Source organism: Cyprinodon variegatus, unplaced genomic scaffold (assembly GCF_000732505.1).
Source record: "Cyprinodon variegatus isolate N-32 unplaced genomic scaffold, C_variegatus-1.0 Scaffold69, whole genome shotgun sequence".
NCBI lineage: Eukaryota > Metazoa > Chordata > Actinopteri > Cyprinodontiformes > Cyprinodontidae > Cyprinodon > Cyprinodon variegatus.
The window spans coordinates 1,608,436-1,624,162 of NW_015150522.1; the positions used below are offsets into that span (position 1 = coordinate 1,608,436).

At 36.3% G+C, this 15,727-nt stretch overlaps 1 protein-coding gene across 1 annotated transcript in view; it reads right to left on the reverse strand.

The window, feature by feature from the left end:
• Positions 1-15,727, reverse strand: part of abca3 (ATP binding cassette subfamily A member 3) — a 39,617-nt gene that overhangs the window by 22,582 nt on the left and 1,308 nt on the right. Inside the window, exons 2-8 of the mRNA XM_015372155.1 lie at positions 14,296-14,395; positions 11,643-11,889; positions 8,628-8,755; positions 5,660-5,825; positions 5,281-5,540; positions 5,072-5,188; positions 2,384-2,504 (exon numbers count right to left, since the gene is read on the reverse strand). Coding sequence (XP_015227641.1) covers positions 2,384-2,504; positions 5,072-5,188; positions 5,281-5,540; positions 5,660-5,825; positions 8,628-8,755; positions 11,643-11,889; positions 14,296-14,349 — 1,093 coding nt within the window. The 5' untranslated portion in view covers positions 14,350-14,395. The remainder of the gene's footprint in view (positions 1-2,383; positions 2,505-5,071; positions 5,189-5,280; positions 5,541-5,659; positions 5,826-8,627; positions 8,756-11,642; positions 11,890-14,295; positions 14,396-15,727) is intronic.

Consider the following 15,727-nt stretch of genomic DNA (forward strand, 5'->3'; position numbering starts at 1 on the left):
GCCTTAAAAAAAAGTGATCGCCGATCCATTGTGGGTCGGCTTCAAATGATTTCAGCAAGAGATGTGTGTTTGTGAATTCACAAATATAGTGTGGAAGCATATTTTTCCTATTTTTGAGATAAAATTTTTTGAGTATGCCTTTTACTCAGCCTAAAGTCCAGTCATGTATACCAGTCTGTATGCTGGAGTTAAGTTTTGGAGTTAAGATTGGGGATGACAGAAAGCAGTTGCCTTACCTCTCTAGACAAGGGTGAAGGGAGGGTCATGAGAGATAAGAATGAGTTCACACAGCCTCCTTCATGCCGTGAACGGGAGACCTGTTCTGAGTGTCCACCTGGCTAAAATCTATGTCCTTGATGAAATATAGTGTTTTTTTGTTGGGAATAACCAAATGTTCAAGTGTGAGAAACCTCTTTATGCAGGGGGTGGGTGTTTGTTACCCTGGGGGGAGTGTTTTTGTGTGATTTTTCAGGGTATAAATGTATGTACTTAAAAATCTCTCCTTCCGAGGACATTTAAACCTTATTTCTTGCAACAAATGCCTCAGCTTTCAAACTTAACAACAGCAATAATTCAGCTTGCAAGAAAGGTTAGAAAAGATTAATAAGAGTGGAAAAGTAGATAATGATTACTAGGTAAAACCTCCTTATGTGGAAGAGATAAGAAAACTGAGTCGTAGGTGAAAAACCGCAGTGAATTCACATTTCAAAACAAAAAAAATCCATGCACAAATCTCAGAATGTAAATGATTAATCTTAAGCTTTTTAAGACTTTCCTCTTTCTAATCTTTGAAAGTGAGATATTCAAAGAATTCTTATGAAATACATCACATTTGTGCAACTGTTTTTGTAAAATGCTGCAAGAAATGGACGATAAATTATTGCAACTTTAGCTGCATTGTACTGGCCTTGCAGAAATCTCCCTTCTGCTATCCAGCAAGCTAAACACCTCCACATAATAAACCCAGGCACCCAGTCGCCCAAAACACACATTGTTAGAATGAGGTTACATGGAATGGATTTTGGTTTGCTGGATGAACTTTGAGTGAGTGAAAGAGCAAAGATGGAAGGAGAAAAGGATGATGAGAATCGATAGATTCACACAGTTTGCTTTCTCTTTAAGGCTGTCAATGTTAAAAGGCACTCAGTTGTAAAGCTCCCAGCTTTGCAGGCCACTAGAGCTCTACTGCAAAGAGCAAAAAATCCGATCTCATAGAAAACACTTTAGAATTACACTGGCTATGTCCGAATGTCCACTCTAAGCACTATATAGGCACTATATAGTGGTTACACCATTTTAAATGATTGTTCGAACATCTTGTGGATGAAAAAGTAGTGAACTCGAAATTTCCCACAATGCACCTTGAAAAGTACTGATCATCTATGGTCACTAGATGAGCAAATATATCCAGGAATGCTTTGCGTGGAAAGCTTTCCACGCCTTAGGCTTTCACTACCTGACTTAGGCGACTAATAACAAATAGGGCTCGATAAAAAAATCGATTTAATCGATTTTGAATCGATTCCTTTGGATTTTTTCAAAATTGATGTCTAGGGAATGAGATGGATTCATTTTATAGTGACCTGCGTGACCACATTCAAATAAGCATGAAAGATGCACTCAAGATGACTTCCAGACAATTGCAAATATATCCAATAGGTTGATTAAAGACATCAATAATTGGGGGGCTGACCAGAAAACACCCTGTAGTTGTTACAGACAACGCTGCAAGTATGGTTTGTGCAGTGGAAATATTGCAGCTCCATGTCTGCTGTGTCACGTCTGCTTGCTCGAGTGAGGCTTCACTTTTTCACTTTTCACAAACACGTTTGCACTTATGAGACAGTTTTGTTCACATCTCAAGTTTAAACTACCTGATTTACAAGATTGCACTTTGTGTTTAATATGACCGGAAAAAACAAAATACATGAGTATTTTGAAACACAGTTGAACCATTTCATTATTGTAAAAACAGATCGAATCGAAATTAATCGATTTAGAACTTTGGCGAAAATACCCAGCCCTAATAACAAAGATGGTGCAGACACCACGCATTGGAGGCGGAGTTACGTGACCAACGGGGAAGAAAAGTAGTGATCATCTGTGCAAACGATCAGCAAACTGAGTTCATTATAAAGTCACTATATAGTCCCCGCTCTGTATAGTTATTGAGGGAACTAAGGGTTAGGGCGGACGTTCGGACACAGTCACTGACACTCCCCTATATAGGATTTTTCTTACATCACTTGTGCATTTTACCTTTTTTTTTACGGTTTGGACTAAAAATGAGGACCCCAAACTGTTTCACAAACTTTACTTCAAAGAGAAAGTGTGTCATCTAAAAAGCACAGCACAAAAATAGCCAAAAGAGAGAAGCAGTTACCTCGTGAGAAGAAGGCACTGATCATGAAGCTGTAGTTGATGGTGGCCACAGTGAAGACGAGCAGGAAGACGAAGACCAGCGTGGGGTCACTGTAGTTCAGCACAGCACCGTTTGGACTCACCTGCATCAATAACATGGAAAGATGTGTTCTGCATTATGCAAAACTTAGGCAGTTATGAGATGAATTTTCTAACGACAAATAGAGACATTTACCAAACAAAGACGCAACAACTTTATGCTCATAATTAACTATAAATTTCACATTAACTCCACAGATGTAGCACCTTCCCACAGGAGTGTGTGGAGGTGTTCATCTGCATGTTTTTCACCCTTTCAAAATGCAACTACTGTGAAAATATTGGCAGCTGAGGTTTTATTTATCCGAGTTACTGTTTGCATTTATTGGTATTTCTTTTTTTTTTTTTTTTGTGATTGGCAGCTGCCTATTTCTGTAAGCTTACTTTAATACCACTTCTGCTAAAGTTTACTTTCAAACTGGCAATTTCAGCCCAATCTGCCTTTGAGTGCAACACTTAAAAAATGTATTAGAGAAATGTCTAAAAACCTCTGAATTTAGTAACTGAACAGCAGAAATCACCAACAGTATGTTCTGAGCTAGGGGAAAAGATATTTGTAGGGTTCTCAGCACCTGCTTTTCTGAAGCAAAGAAAAGATGTTATTTATAACTAAATAAAACCAAAACTAGACTATTATAAGCTCTGCTGGATAGGCTAAAATAAGCATCAGCTAAACTGTAATGAAACTAAACAAAGTTGGTATAAACTACTATGAACAAAATTTAGCTGCACACTTAAATCAATTCAGCTGATTTACAAACTAAACAAAACTAAAATAAACTAAACCAAGATAAATTAGATAAAACAACCCTAAACCAACAGATGTCAAACCTAAACTAAAAAAACGCTTAGCTAAGGCAGACTTAAAATCTAAGTTAAGCCGTGTTAAGATAATATGTTATAAGTTAAGATGGGTTAAATTATCCACGCTTAAGTAAACTACATTATGCAATGTTTAGCTAAACTATCCAAACAAATAAAACAGTTGATTTTTAAAAATAATGCACCCATGGTGTCTAGAGTGGTGTAGAATAAAAGCATAACATTTTCTGAGAAATAAATATAAGATATAAATAATTGTTTTATACATTTTTTGAGTCCAAAATATGTAAATATTTCAGTCCACTTTATTTATGTAGTACATTTAATAAAAAAAAAAGTTTCCAATGTGTTGTACAATAAAAAAAAAATCCAACACACACAAAAAAGCAGTAAGAGTTTAAAATAAAAACATAAATAAATAAATAAATAAAGAAAGAAATAAAGAAATAAAGAAATAAAGAAATAAATAAAAAGGACACAGAGGATCACACAATGTGTAGTTATAAGAGTAAAAGTGGATCTTAGGACGAGACTTAAAACACTCCACTGTTAAGTGTTATTTACTTCTGGTTAAAATGCCAAGGTTTGCACGAAAGGACAGTGCAACAATAGGAAGGGTAGGATCAGTCATATGAGACGGAGCTCAGGTTTTGCCAGGTGTAGGTAACTTACTGATACAAATGAGAAACGGCTTCTTCTCAGAGTTAATTTAAATGAAAGCTTTATTTTCAAAACATTTGAATTTGCCCTCCATCCCCTGAAGAACAATCAATCATTTTCTTCTTGAACATGTTACAGTCTCGGTTCTGTTATGTTTCCTTTTGTGTATTCTATTTTACTTTGTACCATGTTTTCTAGTTTTAGTGGTTTCATTCTTATTTTGTTGTGTTTTCTGGTTATTTTCAGATCTCAGGTTTTTATTTGTTGCCCTCTGCTGCCCTCTTGTGTTCTCCTTTTTTCCTAGCTCCTTTCCTTGTTTCTGCTCTGCTCACACCTGCTCCCAATCTGCTGTTAAGTCCTGTCTTTGTTTCAGTCTCCTATAAATACTCTCTCTGTGCAGTTCTTCAGTGCTGGTTCCTCGTCTAACTTCTCGTCTAACTTCCTCCAACTCCGTCTCTCTGAGCTTTTCTCCTCGTGATAGTATCCCCCCCGATGTCTCCATGGTTTCTGGTTTGTTTTGACTTTGTTTTCATGTTTTGATTTTTGGATTTCGGATTCCTGGTTTCCGGTTTGTTTGGACTTTGTTTTCATGTTGGGATTTTTGAACCCTGCCTCTGTGTTCAGTTAACCCTTCATTAAACCCACGAGAAAATCACCTCTGCCTCAAGGCCTCTGTATTTTGGTCAACACACCACAACCAAATCTCGACAGAAGAAACTGTTTTAGAAAAGCATAAAATGTATGGGAGGTTATACTTGAGAAGAGACTCAACATATATTTCTTAAATTTTCATCTAGAATGTTGTTGTTTATAAGGATCATAATACGATCAAACCATGGTGTTGCTAGAGTGACAAAAAGGCCATGGGATGTTGTGAAGAATAATAAATATAGACTTTTAAGAGTGAATGAATAAAATAAAGTTTTAATTAACAAATGTAGAGTATCTGACTAAATTTATTTTGGCTTGGAGACCTAAAGATTTAATAAAACCTAATAAAGCTTTATATTACCTTTAGTGTCATTGTACTTTATCGACTTTTTCTTAAGTAAATAATAAAGTGGTAAACCATAATATTTCAAATTTACATGAGAATGGAGAAAGCCATTTTTCTTAATCATTAACTCACCTGGATACAGAGGAGCAGGGTAACAAAAAATACTGAAATGGAAAGAAAGAGGAAGAACATCAGGAACCATGCGCTCCAATGCAGCCAGTTGCTGAGGCCCATCATCCTCATGTACTCCTGAAAAGAGCAAATCAGGCAGAAGTAATGAATACCTTCAATGGCTGAGTTTTGAATTTCAGCTACTCTTTAACAAAGACAAGCAAAAACACCTTGAGTTTCCGTTCCTTCTCCTGCACCACGGCTCGCACTATGTTGAGGGACGTATAAGTGAAGCTGAGCACCAAGAGAAGTGGCAGCTGGTTCTGAATGGCCAAGATGAAGACATCATAGATAAAGTTCGGGTATGGAAAGCGGGACAGAACTACCCTGGTCTGTCCCAGCAGATGGTCTGCTCCCGTTCTGTTGTGGGATCGCATTATGGCTCTGTCTACTGCATGCTGGATGGCCAGAAAGCCCTCACGGAAATAACCTTGGTATAAAAAATACATTTCACACATAGTTAGTATGAACTTATAATTATCTCAGTTTAAGAAAAGGATTCAGCGATCCAAAGTATAAAATCTGTGCATAAATAGGTTTCTATCTGACCTGGTGTTCCACCTTCCTTGTCATGCTGCTCTCTGGGCCCTGGCAGCTGGAAAAGGGGAAAGAGGCTGATGGTGTGCCAGTCCAGGTCGCTGTTTGGGCTTAGTTCAGACTTCTCTCTAGGAGGCGCATTTCGTGGAGTGAAGGTGAAGCGAAGGTGGTAGCTCACCTATATATTAAGAAAGGAAAAATATATAACTAAAAATAGTAAAATGCTCATCAAATTCTTGTTAAGGCTTTTGCAAGGAAACAGTTAATCCAAAAGCAACATAAAAACCCTTGGGGAGAGTTTAATGTTCAGTAATGTGTTGACAGTAAAATTTAGTCGTTTTACCATTTATTTGGAAGAATACAGAAACTTTGCAAGCCTAAAAACACCAATTCAGCTATGAACTGAAGAACTAGCAGCAAAAGCTGCATAAAGTGGGGTTATCTACTAAAGGAAGGAGTGGTGCACCTCACAAAATAGATGCTAATACGAGAGAACAACATCATGTAGCAATATTAATGCAGCTTTTCATGACTAGACAGGTTCAGGCTTGGGAGAAATTGGTCCAGTGACTCAAGTCACAGAGCAAAATATATTACAAAATGGCTCAAAGACAATAAAATCAATGTTTAGAAGTAAGATAAGCTCTGATCTGAGTCACAGAGAAATGTTGTATGCAAAGTTTAAAAAATGAGTGAGCAGCCAGCCTAGAAATCGGACACAGTGACACCAGGAAAGTCAGGTGATAATACCAGCAAAATATTGTGAGGCAAAGGACAAACAATAAAGTTTGACCTAATTCTTATAGCTAAAAAGCTAATTCTAGGACTACAGAAATGCAATTGTGAATTTGAAGAGATTATTTGTCTTCATTCTAGTACGTATAAAACTACCTTTTTAAGCAGAGTATTTAAAAATCAGATTTGATCTATAAATAAAGAACCTAAATGCATACAGAAAAAAATACAGGAAAAAAAATGAAAATTGAGAAATATGATGATCAGCAAAAAATTTCCTGTTTAGAAATCTAAATATTGCTATGAATGGCTGCTAAACTGGCATTTTAGCAGCTTGGGTTTACCTGATATATTTAGTGCTGGGTTACAATTAATTCCATTTTTAGAAATTTGTCTTACATTTCTTTAGCCTATTCATTTATTACAAACTTTCAGAGGCAATCCTCTTTCATTCTTGAAGGCACAAAAAAGGATTCTGTGGTGAAAGCAGTACTCGAGTTGAGGGGGGTGAGGGGGGATGGCATCCCCCTTCTTAAACGAGCATCCCCCAATAATACCCCGTGACATTTCATTAATGAATGTGTAAAATTTCTACTATATACACAACAGTAATGGCAATAATATTGCCCTTTCAACATTAGGCGGGCTGTGGGCTTACGATTAGCCTAAACAAAATAAATAAAATCAAAGAAGGATCCCACTATGACTATGAAGCTGATCCCAGCGGGAAATTTGTCCTCTGCATTAGTACCTTACTATGTAGGGGAAGTGACAGCCATGCCAGTCCAGGGACTGACTGCACTTCTACTGTAAGGTGTCTTGGTAAAGGTCAATGACTGGCGTACCTCACATACAAAGAGGCAGCAATATGCCAGGATGTACTTAGTCAGCAGGAAATCTGCATAAGAAGAGGTCTCTGCTGGCTGCAAGTTATATATTTGATGGTGTGTTCTTGCCGCTGCTGCTACAACTTACTTTGGGATTTAAAGAGTGAACAAATAGCTAAACAAAAAAAAAAAGCTGCAGGAGCAAACAAGCAGATGAGTACTTCTTTGTGCTTCAGAGTACAGTGAACCCTCGCTATAACGTGGTTCACTTTTCAGGGTCTCGCTGCTTGATGGATTTGCATCATGCATTGTTAAACTTTATTGTCAAACATATTAATGGTGGCATGTCAGTGTTTAAGGATCTTTTGGCCCAGAAGAAAAAAGAGCGACAACAACTACCGATAACTATGTTCTTCTCTCCAAACAACACACCTGCACCGCAGGCTTTAGAAGAAAAAATGTCACAGAGCAGAGTCAGGATGCAGCAGTGAAATACTGTACTGTACACGTCAGTCACTATTTGTCCTACTGTACTTTGCTTTTTATTTCATAATCATTTTTCATTTTCTCCCGTTCCAATCAGTCACGGCGGGGCGGTGCTGATCCCCGCAATATTAACCCTTACACGTACAGTAGTTAACAACGTTTATACCATACTTTTATTTGTTAAACAAATGCTTGGGCCTGTAAAAAGTTTTTGTTCCTTGATTTCAATGTTGTATGGAGTATTTCATTGTATAATAACTGTAAAAAAATAAAAATTTCTACTTCACGGATTTCACCTATCGCGGGTTCTTTTTGGAACGTAACCCCCGCGATAAACAAGGGTTCACTGTAATGGTGGACCGCTAGCAGAAACAGCCATCAATTACATCATTTTAGATTAATCTGCACACTTAATTTCTGAGAAAAATCCTCTTTAATACCTTAAAAAGAGGCTAAAATTCTTGAAAGCAATAAAGGCTTGTATGTGAATGACTCATTGTATTATATTATCTTTTATGTATTTATGGGTAGTGATTTTATGGTGACTGTAGGTGAACTGAAGTGAAAACCATAAAGGTTGATAATGTATTAAGACAGAAAAAAAAATGGTTTGTAAAGGTGATTTACTGTGTAACTGGGGTACATTTCCTTTCACTGGTATATCTGACACTTTGGGTCTGTCAGCTGTTTCCCTTTAGAGCTTATAGCTGTAATCTTTATCTAGTTTTTCTGGCTGCACAGGAATCTAAGTTTTATCTCAACTGTTACTCTCCCCAAAGCTAAAAAATTAACTCTGAATTCTTCCTTTTATTCAAACTGCTGCCTCTGAACCAGCATTGCTGGTTTATCTCCTCACACAGAGATCAGTTAAAGGTTTGTCGGCCTGGTATTTACATGCAGAATGCTTGCGTGTGTGACAGTGTATGTGTTACCTGCAGGGGTAGGGGTTCATCGTCACGACTGAAGGGGTGTTCAAAGACCACAGCAGCCAATAGCTTGTGCGACAGAGGGTCGGTTTTGACATGCTTCTCAAACTGCTCCTCTGTCTCAAACCCACGCACTACAACAACAACAAAAAAGGACCATCAGACTAGAAGCTGTGCTTTTCCTGTCCTGTTCAGTTGTATCCATGTATCCATGTTCTCTCTGACAGGCCATGAAATAATCAAGATGTGGTCGCTATTTTGAACAATGGCTTCCCTAAGCAGAATTTACAACAGAACATTATTTTAAGTTTTCTATGCAGTTTATTGAATCAATTTCTTTCGTGGATTGTTCATTTTCTATTTTTCTATTAAACAAATACGAAGTCATTGTGCAAGCGGCACAGACTGGAAGTGTTATCTTGCCAAGGTTAAATCTGGGTCAGCCTCATAAAAAAAACATTGCGTAAAAACAATCTGAGGGCATGAAGGGAATGTAAGCGGCTGCCAAACTCAAAGCTTAAACAATAATGACTGAGGTCATTACTGAAACAGCCTCAGAATCATACAGTTAAACTCAGTTGGGGTTTCTTATGCCTTTTTACGCTAAGCTGCAACAATAGGGGAAGCAAGTGTAACTATTATTAGAAGAAATTTATCTCAAATGTTCACATTTTCATTGCTTAGCAACAGTATCCAAACCTCTTGACTTTTGGCAAATTGTGGAAGTAAAAGGTAAAAGATACACAAGTTTTACAAAGACGCACAAATTAAACTTTAAAAAGTGTGATGTGCATTTATGTCTAACCTGTTTTCTACACATTTTAAACCATAAATTAAATGCAAAAGCTAATTCTCTACCAGCATTGCACATAAAGAGACTATAATGTTTAAACATTCTTCTTTACAAAGTGAAAAAAAATTTGTCAGGACAGAGGTGGGTAGAGTATCCAAAAATTGAAACCAAGTAAGAGTAGCACTACTTTAACATGATTTTACTCAAGTAAAATTAAAAAAGTATTCAGCTAAAAGGCTACTTGATTACTGAGTAACTGTTAATATAGTAGCATCAGATTTAATGTTTATAAATGATGCTGGGAAACAGACATTCTGTGCAAGTTCTGGCATTTTAAGACTCAAATGCATAAAAAATACAAATAAATGTCACAAATATAAAAGAACAAATTTGTGCAGAAAATAATACTTTTACCAATTTCTTTTTTTTTTTTTTTACATAATACTTAGAAAACCAATCCTTACAATGAGAACTGAATATGTTAGAACAGGGTTAACAGACTTCCACTCTTAATATCTACTGTTTACCTGATTTTTCTGAATAGTTCAAATTACTCACAGAGGAAAGAGAGTCAGAGATTTTACTGAAGTAGGAATAAGAAGTACAGCCCAGTAAAACTACTCCTGAAAGTACGTTCTTTTCAAAGTGTTACTCAAGTAAATGTAACTGAGTAAACATGAGTAATTACTACCCACCTCTGAGTCAGACTGCATGTGCAACGTCTGTGAAAATCAAGTCTTGACAGATTCTTACAAGGATTTAGGTCTAAACTAAACCTCTCCACTGTTCCTTTGGCTGCCATCTTTTTGCTGGCAGCAGAAACTCTACCTCAGTCTAAAACCTTCTGGGTTTTTTTTTCTGGCATTCTCTTGTATTTAGTTCCATTTCTCCATAAACGCTGACAAGCTTTTTGTCCCTTCTGAGGTGCATCCCAACAGCATGATTCTGCCACCACCATCATATTACAATGAGGATTATCTGCCTGGTCAGCTTCCAGTGGCACAGCTTTTTGCATAATATGAAATTAATTATATTTCCAATGGTTTTATCACAAAAAGGGTAGTTTTTTGTGTTATTTTTCAAAAACATAAAGATTTAAGTAGAAGAGCTGCCCTATATTCTCTCACCCATGGATTCCTGCAGCTCCTCCAGAGTTAACATACTATATTCTCTATTTATATTCTCTTTTTGGACAAAACCAATGTAAATAATTACTTGTGAATACCCACAGTAGGTAATTTCTTCAGTCAGATGGTTGCACTGAATCATATTTAGGATTATACAATTAAACTGTTTCAGGTTTTTAATGTTGATAAAAAAAATCATTGAAAATCATCTATTCTCCACAAGTGTTTGGTTTTTAACAAAGTATTTCTGTAAAATGTAGTCATGCCTTTGTGGCTGTAATACCACAAAAAGCAAAAGATTTGAAGATGTAGGATTTCACAAGGCACTGTAGATCCTAGGAATTTCCCATCCAACAACATCCAACAACAAAAAAAGCAAAGAAAAATCCAGATTAAGTCAAACTAAATAACTGTAATACTGCAATAGCCTCCCCGTTTCATCGATTAAATGTATTTTTACAACATTTCACAAAAGAATGGATTATCTTTCCTTTAGCTTTATACGTGTCTAAATAATATCAGGCAATTTTTTGTGGGATAATTTCCAAGGTCTAATTTCTGAGACCTGGTGCACACGAAAGCAGCTAAATCTAATCCCAATAATTCTCCCCCAATTTCCCCTAGTTTTTCATCCATTTAAATTTTTCATTAATAGCTGAGCTGGGATCTCACATGACCGGCCACAGGAAAACTAGCAGTTGCATAAACTAATGCTTCCCCTGCAGCCACAGTGTGTGTCCTTCTGTCAAAATGAAGCCAGATATTTCAGCCTGTTTGCAGAGCTGCCAGGTGCCCTAAATGTTTGTTTAAATAAGTAGTCACGCAGAGAAGGTGCATAAAAGAAGTTAGACTGGTGTCCTGAGGGTGTAGACAAACATGCTACAGTATGTGAGCTACCTTTTCTTCCCCATCTTAACTACCAGTGGATAAAAGCAGGAGGACATGCCCTGTTTTTTGTTTTATTTCTCCCAAGAGCCGTTTCCAGAGGAACCGGTATTCCCAGCTTTTCCCTGATCTACAAACACTGACAAACCAGTGGTAGCTATAGAACTGGTAACACTGGTGGCCCAATGTCTGTTACACTATCTGATGGCTGCCCACCTGAGGCCAAAGACAGGCTAGCTCGCACGTCTTCTGCCACCTGACGAACCACGCTGGAGTTACCGGGCACATAGCCCAGCTGCAGGTCTCGCAGAAAACGTTTAGGTAAGCTGTCGACAGCGAAGCTTTCATAGATGGTGGCATTCGGGTAGTCCTGAAAGGGCACCTTCTGACGCAGAACGATGAGGATGCCGGAGAAAAGCAGTGGCAGGAGGATCTCCACCAGAGTTACAAGGATCTGACGTTTCTAGAGAGAAGAAATTGAGAATTTTCAATATTAGATTATAAGGGAATACATGGAAATAAAGATGGAAATGAAAAGAAAAAACACACCTTACTAAACCCCTAGCACCTTTCCAGGTTTTGCTTTTTGCTTCTTAACAAAAACAAGTTTTTAAGCATTTTATTTGGTCGACACAAGCTCTCTGTATACTCTATAAATCTGCTGCTGTCCTTTTCAAAGTTTACCTCAAGCCATTAGGGTAAAACTTACTCTCATTATGAGGATGGTAGAACTAAAACAGCAGCAGTTTACCTTGAATGAAACATAGTGGTAGGTGCACTGTGCTGCAGAGTTTTTTTTGTTGTTTTTCACAACAAATTGGAAAACAAATGCACATCATAATTTTGAGATTTTATTTGTAAAAGAAAGTTAAAATCTAACAATTTTGAAACGGAAAATCAAGCAAACATAGCTAACTTATACTTGACAATAACAAACCACCAGTGTTGTCCATGAATGTGTTCAATGCATAAATTCATATTTTTAGTGAATGGTGAACTGAACGGATCAGTTTTAAAGTAATGAATGTAAACGAGAGCGACATTCATTCTGAGAATAACTAGCGACACAACAGCTCAATATATAGCGACACTTTTCATTGGATAACGTCAAGTTTCACGCCACTTATTACGGCAGACAGCATGACAGACCAGCACATCTACTGCTAGTACTAGTCTGCGCAATTCGTAGAACTTTAGAAATCATTTTACAGATTTTTTCAGCAGAACCTGAATGTACCTCTTTGTTTCTAAAGTTCTGTATCATTTGGATAAATAAAGGCTTCGCTGCACATACAGTATACTTTGACTGCATCCAGTATTTTCTATTTCTTTCTATATATTATGATCGAACAGGGTGAAATATATGGTTCTATTGTGTAGGATTGTGGCTTAATTTACCAAATTAACTAGAACTAGTACTTTTATAGGTTTGTGAACTTAGGTCATTTTTTTGCAAAAAGTGAACCATGAACGTGATTTAGTTCATTTTCATCCAAGTGAACTAAAGTTTGAGCTCGTTCTTTTTAATCGTGAACTGGCACAACATTGCACACCACTTAGTTTTAGTCTATCTTATACACTGCAAATAAAAACCACTGATGCTTTGTTTTGTCAGGTGACAGAAATGTTGGAAAAACTGAAACATGGAATACAAATAAAAAAGAGAACAAATATTTTTATAATGGTTTAAGCAAAGAAAAAAATAATCCAAACTGTTGTAAAACATCAGGTATATTTTTTTTACTGATGTATTCTGAGTATTTAGAAGAAAAAAAAATGTTTTGGACATTATATATTAACTACCAAGGCAAAACAAAGGTCACAACTAGAAATGACATCATGATTTTATCTCACTTTTATGCAGAGTCAATAATAATTACATCTTACTTTGAAAGAGGGGTGGATTTATGAACATAATAAAATCTTTTCTAGAACTAACTATTCTTTTAAGGCAAAGACATAACCATCATAATTTTGTTGGGGTTTTGTTGGTGAATCTTTATCTGAACATATCCACACTGTAAAGTTCAAATAGATCCTTCGTTCTGCTCTAAAGTTCACATTTAATAAAGGAGGGTAAAAAAAATCAAGGTCGGAACTGTTTAGATTTCAGTTTTTGGAGCTAAAATGAGACAGATTGATGTCTGTGTTGGATGTTTAATTAAAGAAAAAAAGAGAGAAGCCAAAAAATGCTTCAAGATTAAAGTGAATTAAATTAACAACAGAAGAAAATTCTTCAGCAATCACAATCTCCCTCAGAAGAACGAAGAGGGGTTAAGATTTTAAAGCACGCAAGTTTCACAGCTAACAGTCCATTCCATTGCTCAACTGTAAGTTATTGTGAAAGGTTTGATATTAATGCTGAGCTTTATGCAAGGAGCTGCTATCAGCCGCAGACAAACAGGGCCGTGCCAGTATTCTCCGTGGGTGGGTAAAAATCAAACATTATTAAATAGAAGAATGACTTCCTATCATCTGTAAACTCTTACAACTTGAATCTGATGATATGGTGTTCTGAGAAACATCTGACAGGTTAGGTCTCATGATTAATGTCACAATACTTTTAAAAAATCCAAATAAAGGAAGAGAAGACGGTGGTTCGTGAAAGCTATATAAGGAAGGAGAAAAAGCACGTGACATAATGCAGCTTTAAAGTGTAGATTTATTTTCAGATGGCTGGAAAATATCTGAAATTGTTAATGTAAAATGTTGGGAAAGTTATTGTATTTATGGTGTTCCTAATGCCTATTACTTAAATACTGTTATACAAGCTGCTCCCTCTGTGAGCTTAACCACCTACTGACAGTGCACAGTCATAAACACTGTCGGCACCTAATAAGGTCAGAAACGCAATGGATGTCCAACTTACCTGCTGAAGATAGTTCTTCCACACCAGCAGTCTAAATTGTCTCAAGATAGCCATATCTGAGTGGACTTAAGGCACCAACCAGCCAGCTTTCAATAGGAGCCTGAAGACAAAAGACATGGATATTTTGGAGGATTTTTTTTTTTTAAGGAGTTAAATCTTGAAAATTGTTTTAAAGAAATCCCCTTAAGGAACTCTGATCTTTTGGTTTCCACTTAACAATAACTGAAGAAAAAAAACAGAAAAAGAGAAGTGAAATTAGGCAATCGGCACTATTTTATTTTCAGAGTAATCTTAGTCATCTCCAAACAGTTACAGTAACCTGCAAAAGTGGTTATTGTTGAAATGTTAAAGGAAAGCCACGGAAAGCCCCCCTTTAAGCAGGGAAGACAGCAAAAAAACATGAAAAAAGATGCTTTGGACAGATGAGACCAAATTTTTATTCTTTGACCAACATGCAGAATCCTACATTTGGTCATCACTACAGTGAAACACAGAGATGGTTGCATGATGTTGTGCAAGAAAATCTGTTATAGAGTGCTAAAGACTGGAGACTGGGGTGGTGGACAAAGTCAACATATTGGTATCTGTGACATTTCAGAGGTGATCTCCATCTAGATTGATGGAGACTGCGTGATTTTATAAAGAATAGTCAGAAGAAAATTCGATCTCTAATAGTATATAGAGTTGGTAAAGACATACATTAAAAACTGCAGCAACAATTACCATAAAGTGTGCTATTAAAGGGTCATAAGTGGGGCTAAACACAAATGCCTGCTTACTCCTCAGATTTTTATTCTCAGAACAATGTTAAAGTCTGACTATTGTTCTTTAAAGCCCAATTAACGAAGTACTTTATGCTGGTCAAGCAAAAACACCTAATCCCAAAGTTATTTAAAAGCATAACAGCCTTAGATTACCAATTGTTATCATTCAATAAAAAATGATTTTTTTTTTTATAATGACATCAAAATTAAACTCTGTAAAGCAAAAATGTAGAAAAAATATAATAAACTGAAAAAAAAAAATATTTCTCTGCTTTGACTTGTTTTGTTTTATTTCAAAATGGTGTGTCAAAAATGATTAATATGGGACTCTGGCTGGACAACTCCAAAATCTACACACAACGTCAAGTCAGAGAAAACCTGTGTTAAATATAAATCTATCAAAGGATTAACTCTCAAATCTAAATAAAAACTCTGAAAGTTCTGGTAGCAACATAAAAAAAGACCTGTGACTATAATAATCAAACAAGAACATTTAAAGGTTTAAAAGCAATGGTTAAAGCGTGTTGTTTTTAACCCTTTTGTGTAATATATATATACACACATACATACACACACATATGCATATATAATATATATACACATATACATATTTACATATATATACATACACACATACACATATGTTTGTGTGTATATATGTATATGCA